Source organism: Melospiza melodia, chromosome 14 (genome assembly GCF_035770615.1).
Source record: "Melospiza melodia melodia isolate bMelMel2 chromosome 14, bMelMel2.pri, whole genome shotgun sequence".
In the NCBI taxonomy this organism is placed as follows: domain Eukaryota; kingdom Metazoa; phylum Chordata; class Aves; order Passeriformes; family Passerellidae; genus Melospiza; species Melospiza melodia.
In genome coordinates, this window is record NC_086207.1 from 13,269,333 (window position 1) to 13,285,801 (window position 16,469).

The window sequence follows — 16,469 nt, forward strand, 5'->3', positions numbered from 1 at the left end:
GGCAGACTGGGTTTCTCTGAGCAGGGAGGGTTTCACTGAGCAGGGAGGGTTCCCTGCACGGGGCAGGTTGGGATTCACTGAGCAGGGAGGGTTCCCTGCACTGGGCAGGCTGGGTTTCTCTGAGCAGGGAGGGTTCCCTGCACTGGGCAGGCTGGGTTTCTCTGAGCAGGGAGGGTTCCCTGCACTGGGCAGGCTGGGTTTCACTGAGCAGGGAAGGTTTCACTGAGCAGGGAGCATTCCCTGCACTGGGCAGGCCGGGTTTCACTTTGGTGACACAGGAACCAGCTGGGCTTACCTTAGGCTGAGCTGAGCTGATCACTCCCTTTAACTGAAAAGCTCCCAGGGGTGGGTGAAACTTGCACTTCTCTCACTCTCTGTGGCACAGCTGGGCCTCCTGAGGATTGAAATGTTTTAGCCTAATAGAGAATCGGGGGCTTCACATGGGGAAGGCTGGATAAGCCACAGTTTACAGGAAATTCAGCCAGATGACTCAACAGTTCCTTTTGGCAGGAGGAGCTCTAGCACTGTGAGTAGGAACACTGCTGAGGAAGGAGGTTGCACATCCACTTCTGCAGCTTTGGAGCCAGTGCCACCACTCTTATCCAGCCATTCTCCCTTGGTGACAGCAGGCAGGACAGCTGTGCTGAACAGCAGTTACTCACAGAACCATCATGGTGCAGGTGCCAAATGTGACATCAAGGGAACTCCACCACTTCTGTCTACACAAGTTTTACCTCTAAGCCTCTTTCTTCTTTATTTAAAAGAATTTTAAGCAATGTAGAGCAAGATGTCTCTTGCTCTACATTGTTACCGAAATGGGCCCCTCATTTCAGTAGCACCTCTCAGTTTATTATTTGTATTACCATCAGCAAAACAAATATTAAAAAGAATACATTTAAACATCAGTTTTACCACAGAGTTTTATAGAAACAAACTAAAACACTCAGACCCAGTCTCAGCTTTTTTCTCCTATTATTATGAAGTTTCTATTCTACAATTCCTGTTTGGGAAAATACTTTGTTATGGGAACTGTGAATCTGTCTCCTTTCCTTGCAGTGCACATGCTTGAATTTCATGTGTGAGGACAGAGAGAGAAGCAGTAAAGTGGAAATGAGAAAGAGCAGAAACTACACGTTTCTTCCTACACACATATTCATTAATTGTTGTGCAGAGTCAGGGACATCTCCTTCAAAGCAATGTGAGTTCCTTCACAGCCTATCCTGTAGAAATCCTTACTGTGTATAAAACCAAAGAAAAAAAATCCACACAGACAAACCTTTTTTTTTAATTATTATTCTTATTTGACACTCACATTACAAAATTTAGAAACCATAGACAGTTCAGGCAAACTGTTAAAACACAGTATAAATTAGGGGGGTTTAATATATAAATTCTATACATAGGTAAGTTAGCTGGAACATGACTGACAAAAGGATTTCATAACAATCTTACCACAACTGTATAAAAAGGCATGGGAGTAGGATGGGCACTATCAGCATGAATGCAGGTTAAGACATTTTCCACAACAGCTATAAAGCGTAACAATGACCATGCTATTCTCGCAGTGTTTATGTGGGCTACAGGATGCATATTACCAATAACATTTTGCAAGATCTATGTACAGTCACAAAATCATAACAGCCACTTTCAAGTAACTTTACTGTTTCCTGCCTGTGCAATTAATAAAGTGTTGGTACTCTGGGAATTTCTAACAAAGCTACATGGTTTGAGTATTATGGATGGGTTAAAAGTTGGACTCGGTGATCTTAAAGGTCCTTTCCTTTAAGGTAAATTAGAACCTAAATGATTCTAATTTTGTGATTCTATGGTAGAGAGATTTAAATTTGACCTGAAAATGCTGATCACAACATGAATTTTAATTTAATGAAAAAGATACAGGAAAAGCACAGTTCCTCGTTGCTATCACTCACATGATTAATACATACCACTCTTTTAAGTCATATTTATTTCTTAGCTTGATAATTTTTAAAACCTAAAGTGATAATTTAGTTCCCATTTATCTAAGCACAGCTGTAAAAAAGATTAACACCAGAAGAAATGTAAAACTAAAATTTTGGTATCTTTTTGGGTAGGACATGCTTCCCAGGTAGCCCTGGGCCTGTCCTGCAACCTTTGAATTTCTCAGTCTGAAAATAAAGATAGTTCTGCTTACCCATTTTTACTCTGTGCTTTTAGGTCTGTGACTAAATAGTATCATTCTAATAGTTTAAAAATACTATGTTCTTGGAGTTTAGTTTAAATAGTTGATAGTCACTCTTAAAATCCGATCTTTCACCTTCATAAGCTGATGAATGCTAAGAGTTCTGGAAGCCAGAGGATAATTTGTTTTCTATCTATGTTGTCTACTAGTAATGATGTTTTTACAGACAAACCCCCAAGGGAAGCACTTGTACCTTTGTAAGAATCAGACTTTGAAACACTTGAATTTAATAGCTCTGCATGTGCATCTTTCACTGAGTTTTAATAATTTGGACAATTATATTGGAACAACTCCTAGTTCAAGGCAAGGACAGACAGTAAGTGATAACCCAGCTTGGGCTGCTAAAGAAACACAGATGATGTCAACAGCCTAAACTACAGCCCCCATTTTCTCTATTCTGTTTGCCCACAGACCAATCATCAAAAACCCATCATATATTCATTTCAAAAAGACTGGAATTTTAGAAGCATAATTCAATAATGAAAGTGGTGATATAGTACTGACCAGTAATAGCTTACTGAGGAAGTTATGTTGCTCTGAAAGGTAGCTGGACTATTTTCTGTTCAAAATTCCATCAGATGGAGCTTTGCACCTTTTAGAAGGAAGGTTCCTTTACAAACATTTAACATTTAACTTGTAGGACTCCTGAGCTCTGAACTCCTAAATATTCTGCATTCTAGGAGGCCTGGGAACATTGCTACACTGCAATATTAATCTGGGTTGGCAGTTTTAAGGCCATGGGGATGAAAAGAGAGAAGGATTCTTATTCTGTTATGACAGATGTGGAGTATGAATACAGAGCCTTTGTATGGCAGAGAGCTAGAAAAATGTTCCTTTGGCATTTTGCAAGAGCTGTTTATGGAGCAAAATACCACTTCTGTGGAGGGAAAGGCATCAAGGGAGGAGTGAGCAGTGCAAGCCACTCTGAATTTACAGCACTCCAGCCTGTGCTGGCCACGGAGCAGGGCAGGGAGCTCGGCACAGTGACTCTTTCTCAGCTTCTTTCTGCAGCTGAGGCTGCTGCCTGACTTTCAGTGTCTTGCACCCGTGCAGAGTGTATGAAATACCAGCCATACGAGCTATCTGCTCCCTAGCTACACTGGCATAATGTAACAATGCAGGATGTGATGCCTGGTATGGGCATTAGGTTTAGTGTACTTAGTATTTTTTGCTTGTCTGAAAATATGCAGAAAGAATTGTAAAAGAAATTAATACAAGCCAGATTAAACTTCAGATCTGTTCCATCTAACAAGGTAACTAGTTCAGCTGTTTCACAGAGCAGGGGGCAGTGGTTTCAGGGGAAGGGACACACTCTAGCCAATATTAAACCAAAATTATTAGTAACATTTTCTGCACCAGTATTTCACTATTCTCTCCTGCCTTTGCCTGCCTAGCTGCCATTGGTATTAATAGAAGATATTTAGTTCCACTTTGCCACCATGCAGTGAAATATGAAAGTTAATAACCATCTAAGTATTTATCATAATTTTTAAATAGTTATTTTCTTAGACCTTAAAATCTCTGTCAACTAAGTAACAAACTCTTCACTGTTTTAAGTCCACTACAGAAAACTTCTTTTAGTTCAAAGAATTTTCTTGTAATCATTCTGTTGGGTGGGTAAGGAAGGCTTTGCCTCAGGTGAACTTCCAAGAACTTTCTCTCCTTCAAAAGGGCTGTGTCCCAGAAAAGCAGAGTGCAGGCTCAGCTGTGGATGTGCACTGAGCTTTGAGATCATCCCCTGGTGGTGCCCGTGCTGCCATGCCAAGCTGGGTGCCCACACTTCAGGAATGCCCTGCACCACCTACAGAGGGAATTCCACTCCACAGGTGGTGTTACAAAGGACAAAAGAAAGGACAGCTTTGGCCCACAGTAACAAAGGGGCTCTTCCTTGTTTCCTTGTCACTCCCTAACCCCATTCTGCAACTACAACAATGGAGATAATCAGTTCACAATCAAAGAGGGTTTAATTTCCAGCGAGAGAGTAATTTGAGACATTATGGCTAATTTCTACCAGTATAAAAAGAGAAAAAGGTTCTTAAAGCCAGAAAGTGAAATTTTGCACTCAGACATGAATTAATTCATTGGATCAGATTTAGTCCTTGAATTTGCTGTTGAAAGTTCAACAATGTCAAAGAAAACTTTTGCTAAGGCTGGACTTTGACTATTAAGTGCATCTCCCCTCTGAGAGTTGCACCTGGCACAGAGACTACACCAGCTGGTAATACAGTTTAATACCTATGAATAACTAAAAACTCCAGTTAATAATTGCAGGACTGCTCCAAAGCCCATCAAAATTAATTGGAGTTTTTCCTCTGGCACATTGCTGTGCTTGGAATCAGTCTCATTCCATGGAACACAGTCATTGCTAGGCCAGAGACTGTTAACTCTGTAACATTTTTACATTGATATACATAACTATTTTTTCTACTAACATTTCTTTTCAGTTGATAATTCCAATTACATATTCAGTGATCTGAGCTCTGTTCTAAACTGGATTTAAAGTCATGTGCAAACCAGTGCTCATGTGCTTAAAAAAAAGGTGCATTATACTATTGCAATAAAACATGATGAAATAACCAAGATATCAGCAAGGGACAGCTTAATTTTAAATGAGTGATTATCTTATCACCACTGACCACATCATAAATGTTCTTGAGCTCAGAAAAATATCTCTACATTTAATTTGTTTCTTATTTGAAGTGCTTTAGCAGCTGTCCACACTTTTTTAAAGTGACATCTTAGCAGAAGCTGAGATCACAGTTTGCTCTATCCACATGGGGAGCTTCCAGAGATGTACAACAGGATTGTGTTCATTGCCTGAGGGGGAACAATGAAGTCTAATTGGGGTACTCTGGGCACAGGATGCTTGATGCTTGACTCATTTTGAGTTTCTGCCCTGAAAATTTAGTTGTGCCCAGCTGCCCTATATCCATGCACCTTTGATTTGGTAATGTGATCAATGTGGATGTGAAATTGAGGGCAACACTGTATACAATTAAGTGTCTTTCAAAAGGCATTGAGCAAGTTCATCTACTGACTTCACAGAAGCTCAAGGCACACAATTCCCTCCTTGCTTTACACTGAGCTTTACACCTATCCCTGCATTGCAGGATGGCACACTCAAGACATGGAAAAATGGGACTTTTGCTACCATTCTGATTACACTGGAAGAGATGCAGAAGTGATTTCATGTATTTGGGTCTTTTAAAATACTGCAGTATACCAGAAACTAGGTTAATGCTTCTGCAGGACTGTGCCATATTCACATCTTACCAGCTTAGGGTTTGATACCAACACTGCAGACCTACAGGTCTAGCTTTGTTCTGCTCTCTGTGTAGCATTAGTTCAAGCAACTGCCAGGGAGTGAATCCACCCAAAGAAACAGAATTAGAAAGCCACAACATTACTACAAGTAACTTGTCTAGATGTTGGTCTAATGACTGCACACCTTAGAGTGGTTTAGTACCTAGTGGGAAGTGATCCTTTCCTTTCAACATGGCAGGAGTTCTTTATGCCTTTATAGCCAGAAAAATAGATACTAGACACGTACATGTTCTCATTTTCATGTAATATTAATACATTTTTAGGAGAAATTTATTGCCCAAGTTGTCATTCTTTGTTTTCAGCTGTACTGGTGCTTGTTGGTGAAGCAAGGCTCTAACCCCACTCCTGCCAGGAGCTGTTCACCCTGGGTAGGCCACAGATCGATTAGAAATGCCACTGACAGCTGCAACTTAAGGCTTACATTGTTTCTGTTTAAAAAGGATTCAGCTACAAAATTCTGTGAAGACAAGCTATGTCTCCTGAAGTCCGTTTTTTAAACTCATTTTGTTTTGTACTCTCATCTCCAAAACATTTTGCAAAGAGCAGTGAATGTCTCTGGAGATCAAACACTACAGATTAATGTGCCATGCACATCTATAAAGCAATAATTGCTTCAGTACACCCCAAGAGATGAGGATGTTTAGCACCTCTGAAAAAAGACCTTTCAAATGTGTGACTACATAAAGGCTTAAGAATAATTTAGTGCTTCTGACACTCCCACTAAGCCCTTAATACCCACCTAGATCTGACCTTTATGCTTCCATTTTAAGCACTGAGGTCTGAAAGTTTTGGACTACAAAAGTGGTTTAGTTTGCAACATTGATAAACTTTAGGAGATCTACTTTAACTTGTACTTGCAAAATTGCCCAAATTCATGGAAGGTGCCCCAAAATATAAGGAATTATATTGAGAAATCATATTTTAATTAATTGTCACAGGTTTTAATCTCATCTGTACCAACCTCTAGTGGCTCATTAGAAAAGAAGTGAGGATTTGAATTTTAAAAAGCAGGTTTTAAGAAAGGGCCCATCCACCTGCACTGGGTTTCAGATAAGCAAAAACCCCATATTTCCACTGTGAAGTCACACTGTGCCTGTTAAAAATATGCAGATTGGAAGAAAAAATTATCATTTAGGAAACACATTTAAACATTAAGCATTGTTGTAGATACGTTTATGGTTATTGCTCTGGATTCATCTGAAATTTAACAGGCTTTTAATGGCTTCATTTTGGAAATGGTTCTGCCTGAAGGAAGAGCTATATATGTATAGTTCCTCTGTACAGCTCTCAGCTCATGTACAAAAATTAACAAACAGCAGATTCACAGTATCAGCAGAGCAGTCATCATTCCATGGCTGCAATGATGCTGTACCATCCTTACATCCTCAGTTCTTCCATACAAAGCTGGAATAAACACATTAGAGTTTTATGTCCCCCCATCAGAATTCATGTGCAGATCTACAGGAAAAGGAGACCTGAAGTTCTGCCTCAAGCCCTGTTTGCAAATCCAGAAGAATCCATCCTGCTCAGGTCAGCAAGCACAAGAGGATTCAGTGAGCCAGACTGGGCTCCCATAACCCAGCACAGAACTGCTCTGCAGACACATCCAACCTGGAGTGCACCACACAGGGCATTCCCAGGCTGCTGCCCTCAAACACCAGCCTGCCCATGCCCCCGGGTCAACAGCTCACTCAGGCATGGACAGCTTTGAGGCCTGGCAGAGGGCAGGAGCAGTTCCAGTTTTCTGGCTGAATAGGCCAACACAGCCAGGTTTTGTGATTACCCTAATTTTTCAAAACACCACAGTCACTTGGAATCACTCTGTGCTGAAATAAAATTATTACTGATTTCAAAAAAAGGGTTACACCTTTCTGTTGTAGGGAGAGAAGGACTGGAATATCTGCAAAGGTAGCACCAAGTCAGTAATAAAAATGCAAAGTTCAGTATGATGTGGCATTGAGGTTTCATTTAAGCTTTTTGAGATATTTTTTTTTCCTGGGGCAGTTAGGAACATTCCTTCCACACACAAACAATAAGTCTACTGTTAGGGCTTAGTTTTGAATCTAATATAGTTCATTATCATTTAATATATCTATTACAGTAGCACCTTGATTATTGTACAGCTTTAAACACAAGACATTGTCCCTATTTCATGTTATCTGTAAGGAAACTGTGAATTTTACATCCTAAAATTAAAAAAGACAAAAATGGTTATCTGTTCATGAATGACAAATTCTTTAGTGCATTCATTCCAGTCTGAAACCCTTTGTCTCCTTAAAGCATACCATGTAGTTCCCAAGTTCAGAGCAATTAACCCCCATCCTCCTAAGTATCATGTTACAAAATAAACAGTACTGTGTTAATTGGAACCCCATAGAAATGGTAATGCAGTACCTTTTTTCTTTGAGTGTGATAAAACCCCTTAAAAGATGCAACTCAGCATCAATAACTTTAGGGAATACACTACATACATTAAATAGAGGTAAGTTGAGTCCAGAGTCATTTGCTTCTTCATTCAACCTCAGGAGTGGTGGGGGTTTCTTCAAGCAGCACCATCAACCCTCTGTGCCCTCCTTAGACCGGCCCAGATTCACAGTAAGGAAAGCAACAACAGCGGTGGGAAGATGAACTAAGCAAGAGTCACACTCCAGGCTGTTCTGTAAAAATCCATGGGGTCAGGACAATGTTCCCATGCTGATGTGGCCTATGTGTGACAGACGGGTGTGTGAGCAGTGTCAGTCCTCATCCCTGCACGCTCCAACCTGCAGCAGTCAGTGCTTTGTTCAACAAGGCTGGGGGACTGCTGATGCAAGGTTAAGTTCTTTTTTTCTTCATTCAGCAATTAACCAGATTGCTGTTGTCTGTCTTTGATTTAATTTTACAATCCTCAAAGGTTTAAAGAACTGCTGTCTGAAGCGCCTGCTTCTGAAATACTCTTGTGTATTTTTGCTTTCCTTTTTTATGCTTTTCCATTCTCTGTTGCAGTACCATGATTCTCCCTGCTCTGGTTTTCTTGCATTTTCCTTCAGAGGCAAAATTACAGTGATCCTGATGCAGTTTGGGCACAGCCACAAATAGTCTGTTTGTCCTTCCTCTCTCTGTCTCATAGTTAGAAAAGCATCATTGTGCACACAGTTCTGTTGATTTCAGTGGATGAATCCAGTTCATCCATCATGTTAGGCAGTCAAAAAAACCCAACAAAAAAACTCAAACAAAAGAAATTGTCTAAATCCCAAACAGGCATCTTTGGAATCAGTAGTGCAAAATGTTTGCGGATTTCTTTTCCTTGACCTACTGCAATAATCTCTCAATCTTCAAGTCTTTCCTAAAATGGTGGATCTGTAAAAGTAAAACATAAGGATAGTTTTTTAAATAAGCAAATTTAAAGGTTTGGGTTGTTTTAATCACTCTCCTCATGTTCTCATTTATATCAAACCATTTCACATCTCTTAGAAAAGTTGTAAACTCTTGGAAGATCCAGTTGACCTGGAGCATTCTTCATCTGTATCAGGCTTGGGCATGGGTACAGGAAGCTGAGGGTATTCTTTACAGGGAGGATAATTTGAGATTAAAATGAGCTTTTATCAGTGCAGCCTTAGCTCTGCAAATTAGTTTTAAATGGAAGAGACCTCACTCAGGGGTTACAGCTTAAACATCTGCGCTTCACAAGATTTAACGAAGTATCAGAGCAGCTGTTTGGAGGTATTTTATAAATGAGCTGATAAAATGTGAGTTTACCTTAAGGATTTCCACCTGTCCTTTTCTGTCTGGTTCTCCGGACTTTCACTTTCATAGGAAGCCAGATACAAACCTGGAATCAGTAAATATGTGTTATTTCCAATAGCATCAGGAACCCCCATCCCTCTGCATTCTTGTACATCCTTTTGTACCACATAGAAAGAGAAACTGTAAAACTTCATGGTCCCTCGGGTAGCTGGTGATCAGTGGGACACTGATGTTTATTAGCTCACAGGTCTACCTTGCAAAGCTGTTAGTTAATTTTGATGGAACAGTAAAGGAGCCCAGATATGTTAGCATCACCTTCTCACTACAATATTAAGCAGCTGAGTGGTCTCTGGTTTTGCATACAGAGATCTGGGCCAATTTCCTCCATCACAGCACTGCTACTCAAGAGTTATATGAACTTTAAAAAAGACACAGTGAGAGCTGACACCTAAACACATAAGCTTTCAAAAACTAAGGATATTCTCATCACATAACACAACTTTATGTTCCTCAATCTATTTAAAGCTTATGGGAACATGGTATCTTAAATGCATACACAAAACTGTCAAGGTAAAAGTGAGTTACAGAAACCAGAGAAGGAATGCAGTGAAAGAAAATGATCTGTTCCTTTGTTCCCTCTGCAAATCCTTATACTGTAGAATGTATTTTATGACAGAAAAATAAGTCTAGATTGTAGAGTCTCCTCTGCAAAAGCTGACAGTGCAATAATATCTCACTGTCTTCATAGAATCACAGGCTGTAATTTGTGTTCACACACATTTCCTCATTTGACTGTTTCATGATGCCTTTTTTCTTTCCTGCTGGAACCATCTCACCATTCAAGTCTGTGCTACAAATGCATTGTCTTTTAATATTCAAGTGTTGACCATTCCTCCACATCATGACAAGCACAGTACAGCTGCATTTCACTGCTGAATCTCCCTCAGATCTCTTCCCACCTTTCATTCAGGGCAGTTCTTTCTACTCTGCACTGCCCCTGGGTAAGGGGGGAGGTTTCCTGTGGCTTCTGCAAAGGGCATTTCACAAAAGCAGCATGAATATAGGGAGGACATGAGGGAGAAAATCTACATACAATTAGTGGGTTGAGGTCACTCTTTTTTAGTCCAGTAGTCTGAGAACTATACTTTTACCCTGACTTTCATTTTCTGTCCCTTTAGAGCCTAAATCAAGAAGAAATGCCTTCATTCTATCTCCTTTTGATACATATTAATCATATTAATTATTCTATTTTGGCAGACATTCTTAAGATTTAGGCAGGATTTTAGAAGCAGTACTTTGCTTTCTGAAGTATTCTATGAAATAAAAGCTGTCTGGTCTGATTACCTTGGATTAGTACAGAAAATTGCCTATGGAATGAAGAAGAAATAAACCCATCACCAGAATAGCTTCTGGGAAGGTTGCTACAGACAATTCTGTGCGTGACAATGTATAGAGAGGCAGCTGACGCAAACCAGTATGAAGTGACACACACTGACATGCTGATACCAAACTGATGAGGACAGAAATGCATAAAAGGACAAGAGAAATAATTTCAGAACAGCTTTCATAGCTACAGCTGAAATGAATAGAAAAGATTTTCTTAAAAATTCTTTTCTCTATATAACATGTCATTGCTGTAGAGGAGGAGGTCAGCTGGGCTCCATGGCCCTGAGCAGTGTTTGCTGAAGAGATGACAGCATTGGTTTGTGAGAGGGATTAGCTCTGGTTCCATCAATCACACAATGAGTGGCTAAGGGACAGCTGACATTCACGGGAGCCCATGACAGGCCTGTGTGGCCTCAATTCATGATTAAAAAAATAAGGCCACAATGGCAGCTTCCTAGATAGTGCCTTATAGAAAAGCTAGAGACAAGAGAAAAGCCATCAGGCAGCAACTTCATGTGCTGGAAGGCTGTGTTTGCAAAAACATTGATAGCCTGGGCATAAACAAGCTGTTTGGCAGGAAAGCCAGGAAACAGCTGGGACAGTGAGAGAGATCACCAAAGCATGGATCAGGGCGTTAATTAGCAGTGATGAAGAGAGACCTTTTCAGTGATGTGTGATTGTACAGAGTCTTACCATCTTCAGTAAAAATGGGAGCAGTGTGCAAGTAGTGGATGATGTTAGGGTCTTGCTCAAATGGACACTCCACTTGTTTCCATGTTATAAATTCTCCTACTTGCTTAGCCAGTTCCAGGAATTTCTGTAAACATAAAATCATTCCACTCAGATATAGTAATATTACCTCATATTCAGTGTTTGATGGTCTGCACTGAAAATTGCAGGCTAATAGTCTCAGATAGTCCCTCAGCTATCAGAATGGGATAGGTAAAAACATTTTTCAGATCTTACTTCAAAGTTGACATGTCCATTTGGAAGGCGATTAGCACATCCCTCATTCAAAAAATAAATGTCTTTGATCAATAGGCTGAAGAAGGGGATCACAATCTGTGGAGAGAAATGACAATGCCATTATCTTTTCAGTTCAGTATTTTCTCTGCATGAAAGAACAACTCAATTGGGAGAGAGAAGAATAAAGTATTAACTTTTCAGTGTGCTGTGCACTTGAAAAGCAGTACAGCTACAGGCCAGCAAAAGGGCAGCAGTGTCTAGAGAGACCTTCAGCCACCAGGAGAGTGTATGCTGAGATGAAAGTGAACTGAACACAATGTTCACTGAGCACAATAACATGACTAAGAAAGTGCTAAAAGCCCCGTTTATTATCAACAACATCACTGTCTGATGACAACATCAAACAGCAAAGAGCAAAATAACACTGCAGAACTCTTCCCTTTCCTGTTGTGTCCTTATAAGCAGAGATGTTGAACACAAAAATTGCTCTATTTAAACACAGGTGGGAACCCAAGAACCAAGGACAAGGAAAGACAGCCTAAAATTTGGTGAGAAGGACTTGTCTACAAACAGTTAATCAGGAGCTCCTTCATTTTCAACACCTCCATGCACAGCTACCTCTTGAGGCATGTAATTTCCTTCCTGGTGCCTGATTAGTACAACCTGCTTCTCCAAATTAACCTGCAGACAACAGGATTGAAAATATTAAGCTGGTTGACAGGAAACTGCTAACAGTAGCCAGAGAGACCACTGTAGTTCCCAAAACTAGCCCTGACCATCATCCAGGGCAGAGTGGCATTTAGCAGTGACCCAAGCCTTCCCCCATACCCATCAGAGTTGGGTCATAATTTGCTATAAAAGAAGTCTGGGTAGGACTCTTGAAATTGATGGAATTACAAGCAGGGATAATAAATTTTATGCCAGATGTTCTACAGCAGGAAGCAGTAGCAGTGCTCCTGAAGTGCATCCTCAACGTCAGCACAGATCTAGAGTGAAGCAGACTCTCTCAGGGTCCTTTGTCTCACAGCTCAAAGGGAAGAGGAAGATAACACAAAGGACCAGTCCATGAAAGCTGACAGTCAAACCTGAGACTGCCCCCCTCTCCAGCAGTGACACTGGGACAGCAAAAGGCTGCCTGGGGGGTTTGAGCTGAAGGTCAGCAGCTGCCCCTGTGAGCATTTCCCCTGTGGCAGCAATGTCTGTCTTTTAAACCACCAAGTACAAACTTAACCAGCATGAACACAAATGCAAACACACTGCATGGCAGTGCCCAAATATTTCCGCTGCTCTGTTTGTATATTAACTGAGCTGGAGCTTGTTAAGCAGCACCAAAGCTAAAGAGCCCTCATTATAAGCAAAAACAGCCAAGAGAGCAATCCTTAGTTAAGTATTTAATGTTATTCCATCTCATTAATGTTATTCCACCTCATGCTGTACATCAGCTGTAACAGGATATGAAATGGACCCAGAACAGGATTGGCAGCTGTTATTTTCCAGTCTACATGGATGCTACAGTGCTGTGATGCTCCAGTGAGGGTGAACAAGCCATAGAAGTGAAAACACTGAGGCAAGGAGTCCACAAGCTACTGCCATTGTGTGTTGTGAAAATGGAAGCCAATTTCTGTTCTAGCTAAATTACCACATTCAGTAAACTTTTAAAGATCCGCATTCTGCTGGCTTTCTCATGGGACAGCCACAGATAAACTCTGTAATGTCACTGCAAACAGCCATAAAAAAGCCTGGACTGATGCCCCAAGAGCCACTGGATACTTATCCTGATACTTTCCACTGATAAAACTCAGGAATGAAAACAAAGCACAGCCTTATCCTCCCAAAATGCTGAGCCCTCCTATTCCAATTAGAATAATTTCTAGTCAAACTGAACTAAATGTATTTCAGGATTTATTTTCATATTACCCAAACTAGATCATCAACCTGGAGTAAAGAATACAACTCACTCTGTGTTGTTTGTTTTCTACCAAAAATGATGATGACTCTGTAACCAGTGTGGTCTCAAAAGGTATATACAAAGGGAAGATACAGAAAGCTGGAGCCAGACACTGATCCCCAGCTAGAAATCACTGCCAGGTTCTGTCTACATATTTTTTTTGCAGGCAGATGTGAGCTTGTTCTGTCTGCTCCACTGCCTGGGAGAAAGGTCAGCACCATTAGTGGTACTAAACATGAAGGAAAAGCCTTGCTGAGAGGAAAGGTACACAAATGTGGGCTGGATGCCAGGGTAATGCAGCTGCAGAGCCCCCAGTCAGCTCAGAATATGGCAGAGCTTGTTCTCATCCCATCCAAAAGGTGCTAAAAGACATACCCAAGGATACGAATTCTCTACACATTTCCATGGAATTGCTGTATTTTGGTCACCATTTATTTTCCTAATAAAAATATATTACCCTGTATGTTTTGCTTTCCAAATTTCTGTAGGAAAAGCAACAAAAGTGGTTGCAATTATAGTCTAACACTGGCTTCACTCCAGGCACTTTGCTAGCATAAAACCTGGGTTGGTGCCAGAAACTCATATTTCTCTCCATTTTTATCCCCCTTCCATGCCATCCAACCCACCCACATGCTGAAGGACAATTGCCTCCTGCAGAAAGAAGACAGTTAATGAGATCTGACTTGTTCTTGCTCCACGGTATCAGACAGCAGCAACACACAGTGCTGTGCTGTACACACTCCCAACATTTCAAAGCCAGAGCTATGCCATGAGTACAAGGCAGAGTTTCCCAGTGGGATGACTTCATTTTGGAGCTGTCATAGGTCATTTGACTGCACAGACAAAACCAGACTTGCTTACTAACCAGTACACCCCTCTGCAAGCACAACTCAGTTTGAAGATAAAAATTTTCTTCAGAGTGAGCTTTGCTATGAGTTTGCCAAGAAACAATATAACATCTATCAAAAAGAAGTCATCATGTTTTTCTTGGATGTGTTCAGGTTCATTAAAACAAATAAATTATGGTCTTGCTTATAAAAAGAAACAAAATTCCTTAATCCTACAGAAAGCATTACATGATCTGCTGTAATCTGACACTGTAAAATACCCAGTGCGAGCAGCTACCAAATCATATCCTGGAGCATTTTCCTCAACTAAGGTTGTCTACACAAGGAAAACAGAATATGGGCTTTTTATGATGTAAAATAGATTCCTTTCAGTCTAATAACCTCTCTGCCATCAGTATTACCCAGCTGGGGGTAGAGATATGACAGAGATTGCTAACTTCACAGGAAATTAAGTCAAACAATAAAGCAACTGGTTTGAATATCTATGATGGCTGCAGAAGAGCTGAACTGCAAAAGCATCTCAGACTGACAGGTCCTTACTGCAGTGTGTAAGAGTTGAAAGAATTGCTTTTCCAGTCACACACATCCAAATGATCCCTCCTTTGCATAGAGAAGTGCTTTTCAGTGCACTCCCATTGCAGCTGAGTCAGCCTGCCACCAGATGCTGATCTCATTTCACTGTAAATGCTGTGAGATTCCATTAGCTTCAGCAGATTTACATCAAATTTACAGGGGTGTGAGATTAGCATCTGGCTGGGCTCCTCTAGTGAATGAATACTAAATTCCATATTGTGCTTGTTCATGCAGTATTTACTTTAGCTCTGCCATGCTTAGTGCAGAGATTACCCATTTATGACTATGGGCAATTGCAGTGTAAAACACAAACCTTTTTTCACATACCAAAAAATAAAGAATTGAATGCAGGAATAAGAAAATTAACAAGAAACATACTGGGGCACAAACCAGGAGGGTCCTATACTCTAACACCTTGTCAATCTGATTTTTGCAGCATCAGTGACATGTCAGAAAGCTCCACATCTGCCACGAACACTTGATAAAACACTTCAGTTCTTGCTCACTGAGATGGCAGCAACAGCCACATGAAATGAAAATTCACAAGGACAGAATATCACCCCAAATTTGCTGCAATGGATTTAGACTAGACTCCCTTGCAGGACTTGTGATAAATCATCTTTCCCCAATGTAAATGGAGACCCACCTCGCCTCCACTGCTGTGCCCTTTGCTCTCCATCTCACCTCACACATCACACAATGGGTGCTTCTGTGCCAGAGCCTGGGGCACAGTTTAACAAAGCACAGCTCCACCTGCCTCTGCCAGGCTCCTGCTCCATCACCATCACCAAAATAAAAGTCGTTTCAGTCTGGAATACCCGTTCCATCAGGTTTATCAATCTAGACATTGTGAATTTTCCAGGAATGTGGAGACATTTGCAACAAACTTCTCCATGGTGTGTGTCCTGCCCTCGCTAATCCTCCCAATGTCTGACAGCAAGTCCACAAAGATTTGCTTTGATCCTATCCAGACTCTTTCAATCACTTCCCCCCCCCCCACATTTTACATTTCTTGAAGCACACAGGCCTTGCAGTGGTGACCCATGGAAGGGAGGAGAGCATCTGCATCAAGTGTTGGAGCCACTGACTCCCAGCAGAAATGCACCCCACCGAAACCACATTTCTCAGAGAAAAGCAAGACACAATTCTTCCCAAGAATATTTCTGAGTTTCACATTCTCAGAGAAAGAAAAAACAATTCTTATCTCATTTACAGCACCTATGTTTGTGCACAAATGGAATGCATTGTAGAAGATTGTTTACCTGAAGGGAATTGGTAATTGGATTCTGGTGTGTTTTGATTCACTGACCACGTGAATCCAGGTGTGTGTGTGTCAGGACTGTTGGTTGACAGTCACGAGATGCTGTGCAGTGGAGTGCTTGGCAGATTCAGTTTAGATGTAAAGAAATATAATGTAATATAGTATAGAATAATATAGTATAATAAAGTAATTAATTAGACTTCTAATAAGATGTCT

At 40.7% G+C, this 16,469-nt stretch overlaps 1 protein-coding gene across 5 annotated transcripts in view; it reads right to left on the reverse strand.

Moving 5' to 3' along the window:
* Positions 1 to 1,261: 1,261 nt before the first annotated feature.
* Positions 1,262 to 16,469, reverse strand: part of RASGEF1C (RasGEF domain family member 1C) — a 71,626-nt gene continuing 56,418 nt past the window's right edge. For all 5 annotated transcript variants that reach the window (XM_063168768.1, XM_063168766.1, XM_063168767.1 and 2 more), the window contains 4 exons: positions 11,624 to 11,719; positions 11,351 to 11,474; positions 9,284 to 9,356; positions 1,262 to 8,884 (listed from right to left, as the gene is read on the reverse strand). In XM_063168768.1, coding sequence (XP_063024838.1) covers positions 8,860 to 8,884; positions 9,284 to 9,356; positions 11,351 to 11,474; positions 11,624 to 11,719 — 318 coding nt within the window. In that variant the 3' untranslated portion in view covers positions 1,262 to 8,859. The remainder of the gene's footprint in view (positions 8,885 to 9,283; positions 9,357 to 11,350; positions 11,475 to 11,623; positions 11,720 to 16,469) is intronic.